Raw genomic sequence first — 16825 nt, 5'->3', positions numbered from 1 at the left:
TAAACAGTATTTAAGGACTAGTATTCACACAAATCTGTCTTGGAAGAAGTACAACCAGAATGCTCCTTAGAAGCAAAGATGGCAAGACTCTGTCTCACATACTTTGGACATGTTATCAGGAGCAATCAGTCCCTGGAGAAGGACATCATGCTTGGTAAAGTAGAGGGTCAACAAAAAAGAGGAAGACCCTCAACGAGATGGACTGACACAGCAGCCTCAACAACAGGCTCAAGCATAACGATTGTGAGGATGGCACAGGACCCAGCAGTGTTTCGGTCTATTGTACACAGGGTCGCTATGAGTCGGAACTGACTCAATGACACCTAACAACAACATTTTCACACTAGTTTGTTCCAGAGGTCAAAACTCATTTCACTAACAATAACCTTCCTTTTTAAAGCATTGCTAATTTTGGAAAACACTCCAATTCCTCCTCAAATTTCAGCACTATCATCCAAACATTAAAATTAATTTTTTTTGTTTTTTGCCACCACTGACCATACCCCATCCCTACCCCAAATACAAAACTGCATTGATTCAAACAATAAATCATGAAGTCACAGAACATTTCAAGGTCTAGTCTCTCTGACAAACTTCTCAAAGGTTTACTGTTGACAAGGAAAGGTAAACCAATTACATAAAAATTCTAGGTTTTCAATATTTTGGATACTGTGAAAATAACAAAATTTGGAACAAAATCAGTAAATCTAACCTTGAATTTGTTAGGATTTTTAAAGCTTTTTACAAAATCTGACATAAGCACACCACACTAACTGATTGACCTCACATACACTGGATTAGCAGTTTCTTCTACAAATGTGGTTAGACTATTAAAATATTATTCAGAGAACTTGGCAATGAAGATCTTAATGAAATAGAAGAGCAAAGGATCAATGAAGAAATCATTCCTGAAGCTGTCTTTCTCCCAACATTTACCATTCAAAGACATCTGGAAGCAGATTTAAGTGTCAAATCAGTGATAAAAATTTACAGAACAGTTTATCCTAATTCTGAATTCAGAGATCCCTGGAGTCATAGAGCATGCCTATGCTGGCTACTGGAAAATTTTATCAGGAAAAGAAGACAGCATCTTTAGTCTAAACTTCAATAAATTGTATTGTATATGCACCTATAATTAATATTTTCTCCTTTCATTTATTAAAAGTTACAATTAAGTGTGAAAGTTACACTTTAGCCTTAACTAGTCTATCCCACTGGAAATCATCAAAACGGAATATTTACATAATAGTATTTGGTTTTATCCCCTTCTATTTTTTTATTTTAAAGTTTTGTTTTTACTTTTAAAAATTTATTTTCATTATCAGTTTAACAATTTTTGTTATGAAATGGCTCTCTAGCAATGAAATGCCAATGTATAACACTGCGCCTATAGAAAATAAGGGTTTGACTTATAACTGCTTGACAGAAACTAATTCAGAAACTAATTAAGTCACGGTTTGGTGTCACATTATTAATACAGGGCATTATTAAATTTGATGTGTGGTACACTGTCAAAGGATATCAAGACACAACTTAAGTTAAATCTGCGGTTCAAATTTCTAACTTAAAAAAAATGGTAGTCAACAAAAATTTTTAAACAGGCCTCTTTTCCATATTTAGTGGATTTCAAGAAAGCTAGATATGGAGGTACAGGTAACAAAATCAAGGATAGGATCTACCAGCAGCTACTTCATAACCATATTTAATTAAATGTAAACCCCAAAGAGTAAACTATTATATAAATGTCATTTTATGTGGTCAAAGCTGAGCTACAACTAAGTAGGAGTAACTTTCTTTTAAAAAGCCTTTAAGAAATACTGCTTAGAAATGTTTTAGAAGAATGGTAGCATAACTGACTTAAGGGTGAAATTGAAAGACTGCCATAACATTCAATATCCCAAGAGAATTTCAGCACTCCTAGTTTCAAATGAGCAACTCACACTTATTCACAAGGTTAAAATTTCACCCTTCTGTTTGAATAAGCCTAAGAACTGCCAGAGTGCCACAGGATTAGATCTTGGGATATATCATTAGTTGCTCTCCCTAGTCAACAGACATGTTCCCCGATTTCAGAGAAAGTATTAACTTTTACAGTTAATTATAACTTTTACTAAAAAAAGAGAGAAAACATTGTCATGGATATATGTGGAAATACTACTTTGGTTTTTTATAAGAAACCTGTCTGTATTAAACTGAGGAAAAATGTTTTATAATTAAGATCTACAGTTAGCTGACTTCAAAGTTGATCCAATAATTCTGCTAAAATGGCACTGAATCCACAAAAAATTATGCTGTATCAATCTGATATAATGAAGTACATTAAAAATATTATTTGTTGCTATATTTTCAACGAAACTAAACAGAAGATATTTATAAAAGTGAATTACTTTTCATCCATGTGGCTTCTCATTTTCTTCAGTTTCTGCATAATGCTGCTAGTTTCACTGCTGGAGATTGAAATAGGAGAAGGACTACGGGTTTCTAAGTCAGTTGGCCCAGGACTAGTTGTCTTATTATCCTTTGTATCATCATCACTATGAGACTCCTGGAAACAAAAAGAAGTGTTATAATTTTTCTGGAATTTAAAAGTCTTAAAGTGATTTTGTTGTTGGGTGTCATTGAGTCAATTCCAACTCGGAGCAGCCCTATATGAGGGACTATAATCTTTATGGGAGCAGACAGCCAGGTCTTTTCTTTCATGGATGAGACCAGCACTCCTTAAAATGACCTTAAACACCGTCAATTCAAAATTAAGTTTTTCCTCAAAACAGTGTTTGTAATAATAGCTGAAATTAAGGTATTATTTAAGCGGTAAAACTGTATCACAAAGTGTAATAACTTAAAAAAAAACAGACATGTAAGAAATCAAAAAACCTTCTGTCACTAATAATCTAGTATCTAAATGTCCTCTCTAATTTTTTAAAGTTGAACCACTCAAAAGGAATACAAAATTACAGACACTGTAACTATATAAAACATATATGTATAGACATGAAGAATGAAGAGAACACATAAAATTTATTTTAATCATACTGGGCGATGGATTTTTTTTCTATAAATATTCCTTATGGAAAACCATTATTTTCACAAATTAAAAAGTTTATAATGAAAAAAACAGGAACTACTGGTTTAATCAAGACATTTCTGATAAGCAAAAAGTAAAACCTTAATTGCTTGGTAAATCTTCACCACAAATAGTCATTTATTCTCATAACTTTTCAAAAAGATGGGTAGGGATAGTTATGACTGTTTTTATTTCGTAGATAATAAAATCAAAGAACAGCCCTTCTCCTTACCTTTTCCCTTTCTGAACAATTCAGTCCTCAAGTCATTAGATGGGGCAGAAGAAGGCAGGTGTCCATGTGGAGACAGAGGGTGACAAAAGGGCCCAGAATGGGGTATCAGAACCTGAGTAGGATGAGAGGGCATCTAACATGGGAGGGTGGCCTGTGTGAGGAGTCACAGATGGAGTGGGCAAGCAGGATGCCCATGTGGTGGCGATCCAATACAGCGAGTCATGAGCCCAGACTGTGGAAAGCATTTCCACAGAGAACTTCCTTGCATGTATAGCAGGGTTCAAAGAGGGTAAAGGGAATTACAGAGAAGGGGCGAGGAAGTAGGGGAATTCAGTGCCAAGTGGGATGAGGAGGTCATCCACATGGGGGATGAGCTGGTACAAGGTCAGAGGTCATCTGCATGGGGAAAGGGGTGGCAGTGGTTATATAGGGGGATTGATCAAATCATTATCTATATTAAGGAAAATGTTAGCAGGGTATCTGCCAAAGAAGGCAGTTCCAAAAGAGAGAAAACTAGAATGAACCCTGCGATGTTGACTGGAATTGCAGATAGCAGTATCAACTCATGACTTTTAATATCTATACATATAGAAATATACACGTAAAATGTGTATGTATATTTTATTCATTCATTCACATTCCCTAGATTTGTTGCTAGGAGCAGCAATACCTGAATAGCAATGAGCATGCCTAGCACAGATCTTGGTTTCTTATTAGCTTTCCTCACTAAAAGGAACCAGGACCCTTTAGAAAACTGGCTGATTCCAAGGCTGGGAAAGAGAAAACACAAGATGATTCTGAAACGTCTTGTTGTTCCAGAAAACATGGAAGTGCTCAAAGACTAATGGGGGTATGTCAAAAAGACACAGAAACCTACTAGCTCAGTTTAGTACAAAGTAAGCACCAAAACAAATAATGACAGTAACTGACTGTAACGCTGAGTAAAATAGGAATTCATGAGTCCATACTGATATAAATAAAAGAATAAATGTAAGTGTAAGGAGGAACAGAGTATTTACATGGTCTCAAATACCTCCACACAAAGCCCTTGTTAATTACAAAGGGAAAGAGAGTAACTTTACAGTGAGTCTTGCAGATACCACCTTAGTCAGGTGATCAATGAGAACAAAACATCACTTCTGTGACATTCCTGCCAAAGATGCACAACCTGAATCTAATCATGAGAAAACATCAGACAAACCCAAATTAAAAAAATTTTACAAAATAACTGGCATGTATGTAATCTTCCAAAGTGTCAAAGTCATTAGAATCAAGGGAATACTCAGACTTTTCCAGACTGAAGGAAACCAGAAAGACATGAAACTAAATGCAACATATGATTTTGAACTTATCTTTTTCTATAAAGAACATTGTGACAATTGACGAAACTTGAATGGACTCTGTAGATTAAATGGTAGTAATGTCTTATGCAATTTCCTGATTTTGATGGTTGTATTCTTTGTTAAAAAAAATGCTCTTGTTTGCAGGTAATACATACTAAGGTATGGCAGGAGATGGAGCATCAAGTTGGCAACTTACTCTCAAATGATTTGGGAAAATAAAGTTTCTTTGGATCATGCTTGAAATTTTTAAGTTTGAGATAGTTTCAAAATTTAAAATGCATTTTAAAAAACCAAAGCAGAGAATATACAAGATTTATTTAATTATACTACTACACAGTCTGGGTTTTCCAACTCTGTACTTGGAAAAAATATTTTACAGTATTTTTGAATGGGTTCATATTGTTTTTGTCTGAATAACTCCTTTAAATCTCGTATCATTATACTAAAATTGCATAGCTGAAGTGAGTATTATATAAAGAGCAAAAACAATCTCTCCTACCACTTCTGAAGAATATATTTGGAATGATAAGCAAGAGCAAAGCTCTCTGTCCCAATTTAGTTAACAAATGGAAAAAAAATTTAAATGAATATAGGAACCACCTGTCCCTTTCAAAATTTGAAAAACAAAACAAATTCTCACTATACATAATAGAACATAACTAGAACTTTATCCTAGTCTGTTACAGTATCATAGTATTAGAAAGAACATATCCCTCCTATTAGAGCATGAGGCTGGGTTAAGAACTGGCAAGCAGGATAAGGCAGAAAACAAACTAATGACAAATCCATATAATTTACCAATTTATTCTCCCCTGCAGACTTCAACTTCTCCTGCAGTTTTATGGTAGTCTGTCGGATCCTTTCTATCTCCTCCTGCTGTTTAAGAATCAGTTGTCTTTCCTTCCGAGCTGCCTTATTGGCTTCTTGGAGGCGTTTAATTTCTGCCTAAGGTTTAAAGAGTTAGGAGAGGGACTGAGATTTGGAGGAGACAGGTCCAAAGAAATATTTTAAAAAGAAAATCCAATCGTCGCATAGATTAAAAATAAATATATGTTATTTAAAAATAAGTTATAATATTGTATATGAAAAAACTGAAAAAAATTTAAAGACATAAAGGAGGAAAAAATAGTCACACATAACCCCATCACCCTAAAATATTTAACATGATCCCTTAATTTAAATTATTGTAACTAGAATGACTGATAATTTCATATTCTCTTTTTAACTTAATATACATTTTACAACCTTTCATAGCGCTACTTGGTCTTTACACTTATTTAACAGTTGTACATCAAGTAAACTAATTAATATAACCATTATTCTATCACTAAGCACTTAGGCCCCTTATAATTTTTTACTATCCCAAATAATGCTTTAATGCCTATAATTGTTTCATATTGTGAGATGATTCTTTAGAAGCGATCCCAAAATGTGGAATAAATAAGTCAAAGAGCATGAACCATGTTATGGCCCTTCAACCATTTTTTAAAATTGCTTTCAAAAAACGACTGTCCCACTTACAATGCCACTAGAAACATTTAAGACTACACTATACCACGCTTTCTCTACACAAGATATTATCATGTTTCCTGTTGCTATTTAAGTGGGCAAAAGATCATACACTTTTATTGTTAATAATTTTTAAAATTTAACAGAGATTGCTTTTATTTCCACAAATTTGTTTTCCTATCAATGAAGTAAACATAATAAAAACATTAATAATTTGTTGCTTATAATTTATTTGAATAACGTTTGAAAGATTTATATGAAACTATCTGAAAATGCAAAAAAGTATATAATAAACGTTCACATTTCCAAAACTCAAAATTAACAAGTTTAATACTGTCATATTTTCTCCTAGTCTTTAATTTCTGAAAGAAATAAAAATGAAGTCTCCAATCCTGTGCTCCAGCTCCTCACAGACAACCACTAGCAAAAGTTTGGCACAGATCCTTTCAGCATATACTTTTTAAATTCTTCTAGAAATACGTGTACTTATCTGTAAAAGATAAATAATATTGTTTGGTTTGTGTATTTTTTAAATTTTTTATAAATAGTATATGTATACATTTTGAATCTTGCTTTAATTACTGGACATTGCTTTTGATATCTCTCCATGCTGATTTATACCTTCTAACTGCCACGTAAAATTACACTGGAGGGATACATATTTCATTTATCCATTCCCCCTATGGTTGGGTTTTTAGGTTGTCAACTTTTTACTATTACAAACAACTGTCAAAACGAACAGCCTTATGTTTGTCATTTCCTTACCCATATGTATGAGTTTCTCTGGAGAAGCAGTTCTCAAAAATGTGGTCCATGGACTCCTGGGGGTCCCTGAGACCCTTTCAGGAGACCTCAGGGTCAAACTGTTTACAATACTTCTAAAACATTACTTGCCCTTTTGTAAGCTCATTGTCTCATGAGTATACAATGGTGTTGTATGCTTTAAGAAAATAATTATATTTTCCAAAACAAAAAAATGTAGTGAGAAGAGTGGTATTTAGATTTTTGCAAATCTCTTTACTGTCTGGCTTAATAAAAGGCACCTAGACGCTCATATTTGCTTCCGCATTTAATCTGCTGCAATATTTTGTTGAAGTATATGCAGAAAATCTAGCCTCACACAGATAAATAGTTGGAAAATAGAGGAGTATTTTAATAATCTTTTCAGATAACTGTGGATATTCTTTTTTGAAACCATACTAAAATTCAACAGGTGACTGTTTATTAAAGTTCATCTGCAATATGGAATCTGAAATTGTATCAATGAACTTTCTGTATACTGTTATATTAAAATTCATTGGTCATTTGGAAAATATTGGTTTACTGACTAATGTAGGTCTTCCAGATGTTGATACATTTTCTTATACAATATCAAAATATCACATTTGTTCATGTCTCAAAAGAAAGAAACTTTAGTATTGAGTGACGGATACAAATTTTTCAAAATTCCGACGTTTGTTTGAAACTGTATCACTGGCAACAAATATTGTCAGTTTTCTCTGAAGTGACAGGGACACTGTGCTCATTTTTGAGAAAACGTGTAAAATACCCAAATCTGAATAAGCATAGTCTCTCAATCATTCTTTCAAATAAAAATGGTATTCCATGAAAAAATGTGGCTAGTTCAGCTTGCAACTCAAATTATTGCACAAATGCTTCTCCTTGAGTCAATCATTGTATTCTGGTATCCAACAAAGGTGCTTTATTGTGGGCTTCACATTTTGTTACACAGAATATGAAAAAGACATGTACTTAAAAGTCAAGACTCAATAAAGTTAATAATTTTTATTGCTTAAATAGGGCACTCTTAAGCAAAACTGGCTTTTTTTTTAAACTGCAAGTATGTGGCAGTGAAATATATAATGACTACCAGTAGAGTTTGGTGCCACTGCCTTCCTTGATTTGTGCTAAGGTGCCAACAGTTTTACCCATTGCTGTTTTTGCATCATTTAGTGAAAATTCATACCCCACTATTATTATTAAAATAGTTTCAACCTCCTTGACCCTTGAAAGGGTCTCAGGGACCTCTAGAGTGCTGTAGAGCACACTCTGAAAACTCCTACTGGCTTAGGCCTGCGTTTCTGAACCAGTTAATGTATAAATTCACCCAATTCAGGCCAAGAAGAAAGAAAAGACTTTTTCTGGGGGATTCTAGGGAAAAAAAGCTTTGCTATTCTCTTAAGAATAAGCATAAGGTTGTACAACATTGTGAATGTACTAAAGGCCACTGAATTGTTCACTTTAAAATGGTTATTTTATGTTACGTGAATTTCACCTCAAAAAAAAAAAAAAAAAAAAAAAGAATAAGCCGTTGGAAAATACATTGTCTCTTTTTTGGATAGAGTTGTACAAGAATATGTGGCTAAAATTGCTTATAGCCATCTCACAACCAGCCAAAAGAATCCTAACTGATAAATCTGGAGTAAACATCTTAGTACATATATCCTTATTACAGTCTGGTGCTTTTATTTCTATAGGGCAATTTTCCCAGGGTAGCCAATTGGGTCATAGAGTATTTTTTCCACATTTACTTAAAAAAAATTCTGAAATATTACAAACCTTAAAAAGAAAAAATTCAGAAAAATTAGTCACTCAAACACCTGCCAGGGGAATAAAATATATCTAACATTTTCCCATATTTGTTTCAAATCTGATTCAAAAATAAAAGATTACAGATGAAACTAAACTCTACCCCAATCCCTTGTTGCTCTGCTTCCTCCCCAGAAGTATATCATTCCTGTGTGTGCTTTTGTACTTTTGATGTGTAAGTGTGATTCCATAAAAACATGTACTACTGATGAAAGACCTTTAAAATTTTACATGAATTGTATAACACTGTACATATTCTTCTGCATCTCACTTTTAAAAGAAACTAATATTATGGTTTTTGATAAATGAAGATCTAATGCTGACTGTCCAATATGGTTGCCATTAGTTACATGTGGCTATTTAAATATAAATTAAATTCCAGTTTCTCAGTTGCACTAGCTACATTTCAAGTATTCAAGAGCTACATATGGCTAGTAGCTACTGTATTAGACAGTATAGATATAAAACATTATCATTGTTTCAGAAATCTATATTGGACAGCACTGATCCAATGCATTCATTTTCATGTGCTATTTTATTTTCCCTCAGGAATATGCTGTAGTACATTTAGTTCATCTATTCTCTTACTGAAGAAATTAAGTTGTTTGCATTTTCCATTTAAAATTTTTCAAAAACAGGACTAATAATCTACGGTGTTAGATGTCAGGATAGTGGTTATCCCTGATAGGGTATTAGGTCAGCAGTGACATATAATCCTAATTTAGGAGAAATATAGTAGACTACTAGGCAAACCCTATAATTACAATAGTATGGTCATAAACAGTGCTAAGTATCAACTAAATCTTATAAGGCAATAACAGAAAAAAGAGAAGATTAAGCAAAATAATACATTCCACAACCTAACTTGCTTTATAGATAAATTTTCTTAAAGAGGCGTTTCTCCTAACATACCTTTTCTTGCTGCAACCTTAAGAGCAAACCACGCTGCTTCTTCCGGAGTGGGGGCATTTTATCATCTTCTCCTTTGTCTCGTAGATGTCTGCGAATAATATTTCCCATTGAAACAAAGATTAAATTTTTATTATAACGTCAACAATTTTTGACCACTAAAAAAATCTATAAACCAATTTAACATTTTGAAATGTGGAGAACAGTTGTTGCAGCCAGCCATTTATATCCCAACAGATATTTCACTGAGTACATAATATATGCAAGCCCTAGACTATGTCCTTTAAAGACAGAAGGGCTTTGAGAAATTTATAATTAAGGAATTAATTGTATAAAATGACAAGGTAAGAGTCAGTTAACTGATACAAGAGAAATGCAAATAAAATGTTATGTGACTAGGAAGTCTTAAAAGCAACATGAATCAAGAATGAGTGTCATATTTCTAACTTGAGACTGAGTTGATAAGATCAAATTTAATGAGAAAAAAAAATCTTAAAAACCAAAGTATTTTCTTTTTATGAAAGGAGAAATTAAATAGTGAAAACTATGTTTACGGAAAGAACTTACTTCTTCTGATGCTCTAGCCAGGCTAATTCAGCCTTAGTTTTCTCCCTCAAGGCCTTTTCTCGGAGACGCAGGAGTGAAGACTGGTGAGCTGCACGCATTTCCTCTTCTTTCATATACTGTCGAACCATCTCCATAGTAAATTTAGAGAAACTATCTTGTCCTCCTGAGAACGGCATGCTCAGCTCCTAGAGGGTTTATTTCAAGTTTACCACTTTCTAAGCCTTAAGAACTTACTTAACTTTATTAAAAGAGGTATGCATTTATAAAAAGAGGTAGTTAACAAGGCTACCAATCATAAAAGAGAACGTTCTTCAAAAAAGGTACATGAGAGGAAATAACACCCATCTGCTACTTTATTTAGCCAATAAAATTTTAATAAACAACTACTGCAAGCAAGGCACTGTCCTGGGGATATAAACTTGGGTAAGAATTTGGTCCTGTTATCCAAAAAGTTGCAATTTAGTAAGAAGAAAATTATAATTGTAAATTTTAAAATGGAATAAAGTGTCATAAGAGAGAAGCAAGTGAAAAAGCTACAGAGATAACACTGGTCCTGATCTTCAAAGGCCTTATATATCACTCCAAAGAATTAGTTTAGATTTTATTTTATAAGGAAAGGGAAGCCAGATTTTACAGCAAAATATTACATAAAACTGCTATTTTAGGAAAACCATTCTGGTAGCTGACAATTTAGTTCAAGTATAATATGTATTCTCAACTTTAAGAGAATATACCCCAAACCATTTATGAAGTACTTCCACAGGTAAACTACAACACACCTTGACAGAGGACAGTGTAGTCTTTTCTGGGGAAGCTTCTTCATCAGAGTCATCATGATGGCCTCTTTTCTTTTCCATGTTAAATCTGCGATGACTCTCTGAAGGTAGTAAAGATCGAAATGATTTTTCTTCTATTTCATCTTCTGTCATGGATTCATCAAATTTCAGGGAATATTCTGTTGCAATAGAAGTTGAATCTAAAAAAATATGCAAAAAGTAAAATTTATTAATATAACAATTCTCAGTAGGTTTTCAATAGTAGCTCTTTTTGCTCCTTTCTGGGATAGTCCAACATAAATTCATAGCAATTTATGTTGGATTAATAATGGAATAATAAAATTCACTTATCTTACTAATTAGCTAAAAACAAAAATAAAAACAAAACCTTAAAAATATCTAGAAATACTGGAGAAACCTCGAGAGTATGGCCCCCAGACACTCTTCTATCTCAGTGGTGAAGTTACCTCCGAGGTTCACTGTTCAGCCTGGGAGTGGACAGCCCCGTAAAACCAAATGAGACTAACGAGGTACAGGAGTCCAGTGACAAGGGCCAGAAGGCAGAAGGGCACAAGGAAGCTGGTGATAGGGAAACCAAGGTTGAGTAAGGATATTGTTGATGTGTTGTGAGATTGTTAACCATTGTCATAGGGCAACATTTGTAGTAACTGTTAAATGAGAAACTATTTTGTTCTGTAAGCCTTCATCTTAAGTGACAATAACAGCACAATTCGAAGAGCATAGTCAATGTCACTGTACTATGTATGTAGAAATTTTTGAAACGGTGTATCTTTGGCTATGTGTGTTTTCACCAAAAAAAAAAAAAGAAAGGTTGAGAATTTAGAGGGTTAATATGTTGTGGGGTTGTTAACCAATGTTATAAAACAACATGTGTACTACTGTTTCATGAGAAACTATTTGTTCTGTAAGCCTTCACCTGAAGTACAATAAAATAAAATTAAAAAAAAAAATCTAGAAATACTAGTACAAGAAATATGATAAAAGATGAACGCACTTCAAATAAAAAGAGCTCTTACAAATCAATTAGGAAATCACTAAGACCCCTACAGCAAAATGAAAAAATGGTCACAATCAGATGCTTCACAAAGGGAATACAAACAGCCAATATAAAGTGGAAAAAAAACCACAAAAAACTAGCAATCAAATTAAAATATCTTTTTAAAAATTCATTAATTCCATGCTTAATAAAAAACATGGCAGCTCTTTCAGGTTTGCTCCTGTGTGCCTTTGACATGACCCTAACCTTTTGTTAGTGGATACTTTTTTTTTTTAATTATTGTACTTTAGATGAAGGTTTACAGAACAAACTAGCTTCTCATTAAACAATTAGTACACATATTGTTTTGTGACACTGGTTACCAGTTCGACGACATGTCAACACTCTCCCTTCTCGACCTTGGGTTCCCTATTACCAGCTTTCTTGTCCCCTCCTGCCTTCTAGCCCTCACACCTGGGCTAGTGTGCCCTGTTACTCTCGTTTTGTTTTATGGGCCCGTCTAATCTTCGGCTGAAGGGTGAACCTTAGCAGTGACTTCATTACTGAGCGAAAAGGGTGTCCGGGGGCCATACTCTCGGGCTTTCGCCAGTCTCTGTCAGGCCAGTAAGTCTGGTCTTTTTTTGTGAGTTAGAATTTTGTTCTACATTTTTCTCCAGCTCTGTCAGGACCCTCTATTGTGATCCCTGTCAGAGCAGTCAGTGGTGGCAGCCGGGCACCATCTAGTTGTGTTGGACTCAGTCTGGTAGAGGCTGTAGTAGTTGCGGTCCATTAATCCTTACTTTCTAGTACTACAAGATGCTTCAGGCTCATTGTGTATTTTCCCTGTACAACCCTAGAATCAGTCATTCTTCCAAGGAGCCCTGGTTTCTTTTATCAAAGAATGGTATTTAGAAATTACAATCTGGGTACTGGTTGTCCTCATTTCTACTGGGGTATCATTACCTCCAGACTCTCTCAGCAGACAGAGCTAGGTAATATATGCATGTACACTGACCCATACATGTACACTTGTTTCTGTATCTATCCATCAAGATAAACATAGTTCCTACTGATGATGTCCCTTACACTAATCTAGCACTGCAGGATTCACTCTAGTCTTCCTTTCTTGCTTATCTGTAACTTCTCTAATGCTGAGAATTCTGGCTCCTAACATCCATTTACTTGTTTGCAACCCCAGTATGTATGTAAAGAACTGTTAACCTATATTCTTGTGAGAAACAGATTTACTACCTAGAATACAGTGTTTATGTACAGTTCATTTTCTTTTTAGGCTTATAATTTCCAGTCAAAACGCCATTTTCCAAAGTTACTTAGGTCAGCCCCTTTTCCTCCTACTTCCCTCAGTGTCATTATGTCATACATTTGTAATCTAGTTAGATTAATTTGTCACAAGCTGCATTCCATCCTAAGATCTCTCAATGTCCTGTTTGATGAGTGTGTGTTTAATCTGCATATGTTAAAGTTTACTCTTTGTCATGTACAATTCTAGCATTTTGACAAATGCATACCATCATACAGAACATGCAAAACCATATAGAACATACAGTACCATAAAAACTGTTCCTTCACCATAAAAGTTTCCCTGTGTATCCCCTTTGTAGTAAACCACTTCCTCTTCCCCCAACCCCTGGCAGCCAATAATCTGTTTCCATTCCTATAGTTTGGCCTTTTCCAGAATGTCATATGAATGGAATCATACAATACACAGTTTAAAAGAGCTGGCTTCTTTCACTTAGTAAATTTCATTTAATATTCATCCATGTTATTGCATAAATCAATACCTCATTCCTTTTTATTGCTGAATAGTGTTCCACTGTATGGATATACCAGTTTGTACATCTATTCCCCTGGTGAAAAGACATCTTGATTGCTTCTGGTTTTTAATGATTATGAGTAATGCTGCTTAGTTTCCTAGTGCTGCTGTAACACAAACACCACAAGCGGGTGGCTTGAAAGAATAGAAATTTATTTTCTCACAGTTCTAGAGGCTAAAAGTCCAAATCAGGGTCTTGGTGCCATCAATTCTTTGTTGCTAGCTGTAGGTGTTCCTTGGTTCGTTGGCTTGTAGACAATCCTCACATGGTGTCTGTCTTCCCCAGTATGTGCCCACCCATCTCTGTGCCTAATCTGCTGTTTTTATAACTCAGAAGTGATTAAGTTTAGAACACATCCTACACTGGTATGGCCTCATTAACATAACAAAGAAAATCCTATTTCTAAACAGGATTACATCCACAGGTATAGAATTCCAACATATATTTTAGGGGGGCATGATTCAATCCAAAACAGCTGCTATGAACATTCGTGCACAGGTTTTTGTGTAAACATAAGTTTTCAAAATCACTTGGGTAAATACCTAGGCATGTTATTTCTGGATCATATGGTAAGTCTACGTTCAACCTTATTAGACACTGCGAAACTGTCTTCCAAAGTGGCGTTATCATTTTGCATTCTCACCAGCAATGAATGAGTTCCTGTAACTCTGCATCCTTGTCATTATGTTACTGTCTTTTTGTTGTTGTTTTTTATTTTAGTCATTCTAACAGGTGTGTTGTAGCTCACTGTGATTTTAATTTGAACTTCCGTAATGACATGATGTTGAGCACCTTTTCCTGTGTGTATCTGCCATCTGTGTATCTTCTTTGGTGAAATGTCTGTTAAGATTCTTTGTACATTTTTAAATTGGGTTGTTGATTTTTTTATTGTTGAGTTTTAAGAGTTCTTTATATATTCTAGTCCTGTATCAGATATGTGATTTGCAAATAATTTCTCCTAGTCTGTGGCTTGTTTTTTCATTCTCTTAACATTGTATTTCACAGAGCAGATGATTTATTTTGATACAACTTATGAATTTCTTTCATAGATCACAATTTTAATGTTGTATCCAAAACCCAAAGTCATGAACATTTTCTCCCATATTTTCTTCTGTAACTTGTGTAGCTTTACGTTTTACATTAAGATTTATGATCTGTTTTGACTTAATTTTTGTAAAAGGTGTGAGGTATTTATCTAGGTTTATTTTTTTTTTTGCAGAGACGTTCAATTGTTCCAGCATCACTAGTGAAAAGACTAACCTTTCTCCATTAAATTAACTTCTTAATTTGTTCCTTTGTCAAAAAATAACATTATTTGTGTCACTCTATTTTTGGGCTCTCTATTTTGTTCCATTGATCTATATGTTTATCCTTTCACCAAAATCAGTGTCTTGATTACTGTGGCTTTACAGTAAGTCTTGAAATTGGGTAATATGAGTATTCAAACTTTGTTCTTCTTGTGTTATGTTTTTAAAAAGTTTAAATAAAGAGAAAAAAGTATCTTATATTTACTCATGTAATTAGTTACCATTTTCAGTGCTCTTTTTCATTTATGTAGATCCAGGTCCTCATGTGGCATCATTTTCTTTCTGCCTGAAGGACTTCCTTTAACTTTTCATATGATGTAGTTTTGCTGGTAATGAATTTGCAGTGTGATAGATCGCTTTTGTGTGGGCTTTCTTGCTACAGTCTTATAACTCCTACCCAAGTAATTGGGTGGGACTATACAAATAGGGTAATTGTGCCCCACACCAAGGGGACTGGTCGGTTTTGCCATCCTGCTGGGCTTGAAATAAGCCATGCCAGAGGCAGGAGAGGAGAGGATCCCACCACTACCAAGGAATAACTGCCAGGAGCAGACAGTGCATCCTTTGGACCCAGGATCACTGTGCTGAGAAGCTCCTGGAACCAGGAGACTGAGAGAGAGCAAGCTGTAACCCTGAAGATGGCGAGAAGTGGTGGCAAGAGAGACTGGCAGGAGACCGTGCAGTGGGCTTCCCGGCCCACAGAGAAAAAGCTGAGTGCTTTGGGCCAAGGCTTACTAGGGGATTCAGGTGCCTCTGGACACATACTAAAACAGACAAACAAAACCCATTGCCACTGAGTCAATTCTGACTCATAGTGACCCTACAGGACACAGCAGAACTGCCCCATAGGGTTTCCAAGGAGTGGCTGGTAGATTCAAACTGCCAACCTTTGGATTAGCAGCCGTAGCTCTTAACCACTGCATCACCAGGGCTCCAGGCACATACTGGCAGGGGCTAAAAGAGCTTTGTAACACTTGACTGAGCAGGGCAGAGGCCTAGGGCCAGAGAGAGGTGTGCCTGTGAGCACACCTGATGCTGATGGAAGAGGCTGTCCTGATGGAAGAACCGTATCCTGAAGCTGAATTGTAACCTCTTACTTCCCTAATAAACCCCATAATTGTGAGTTCTGTGTGGGCACTGCAATGAACTATCGAACCCAGCAAAGAAGTACAAAGTGTTGTGAGAGGGATGGCTGGTGTCACAACTGGTAAAGACAGCAGAGAGAGGGCATGTCTGACTTCCGCCTCATAGGAAATAGCCTTGGGCTGTTGATCTTGATTCTTCCTTCCCCTTGTGAAGTTAGAAGAGGTCGGATGTCGCCCCCACGCCATTTTTTAAGAATTCTTTCAGCTTTTGTATGTCTGAAAATATTTTTATTTCTGAAAGATATTTTTGTTAGGTATAAAACTATAGCTTGATTGGGTTTTTTTTTTTTTCCTTTCAGTACTTTAAAGATTAAGCCTTCTGGCTTGCATTACTTCTGATGAGAAATGTGCTGTCATTCTTAACTTTTTTCCTATGTGATGTACTTCTTCCTTTGTCTACTTTTAAGATTTTCTCTTTATCACTGGTTTTAAGCAATTTGTTTTTTTTTTTTTTTAAATATTTTATTGTACTTCAGGTGAAGGCTTACAGAACAGATAGTTTCTCATGTAACAGTAACACACATGCTGTTTTATGACATTGGTTAACAACCC

The 16825-nt window shown here is 35.0% G+C and overlaps 1 protein-coding gene across 3 annotated transcripts in view; it reads right to left on the bottom strand.

Moving 5' to 3' along the window:
- CEP350 (centrosomal protein 350) overlaps window positions 1–16825 on the bottom strand; it is a 174643-nt gene that overhangs the window by 57613 nt on the left and 100205 nt on the right. For all 3 annotated transcript variants that reach the window (XM_023728085.1, XM_004372876.2, XM_023728084.1), the window contains 5 exons: window positions 10993–11189; window positions 10214–10398; window positions 9650–9737; window positions 5438–5584; window positions 2388–2545 (listed from right to left, as the gene is read on the bottom strand). In XM_023728085.1, coding sequence (XP_023583853.1) covers window positions 2388–2545; window positions 5438–5584; window positions 9650–9737; window positions 10214–10398; window positions 10993–11189 — 775 coding nt within the window. The remainder of the gene's footprint in view (window positions 1–2387; window positions 2546–5437; window positions 5585–9649; window positions 9738–10213; window positions 10399–10992; window positions 11190–16825) is intronic.

Source organism: Trichechus manatus, unplaced genomic scaffold, assembly GCF_000243295.1.
Source record: "Trichechus manatus latirostris isolate Lorelei unplaced genomic scaffold, TriManLat1.0 scaffold00021, whole genome shotgun sequence".
In the NCBI taxonomy this organism is placed as follows: domain Eukaryota; kingdom Metazoa; phylum Chordata; class Mammalia; order Sirenia; family Trichechidae; genus Trichechus; species Trichechus manatus.
The sequence above is the reverse complement of the archived record's forward strand: the minus strand, read 5'-3'. Positions and strand labels throughout refer to the sequence as shown.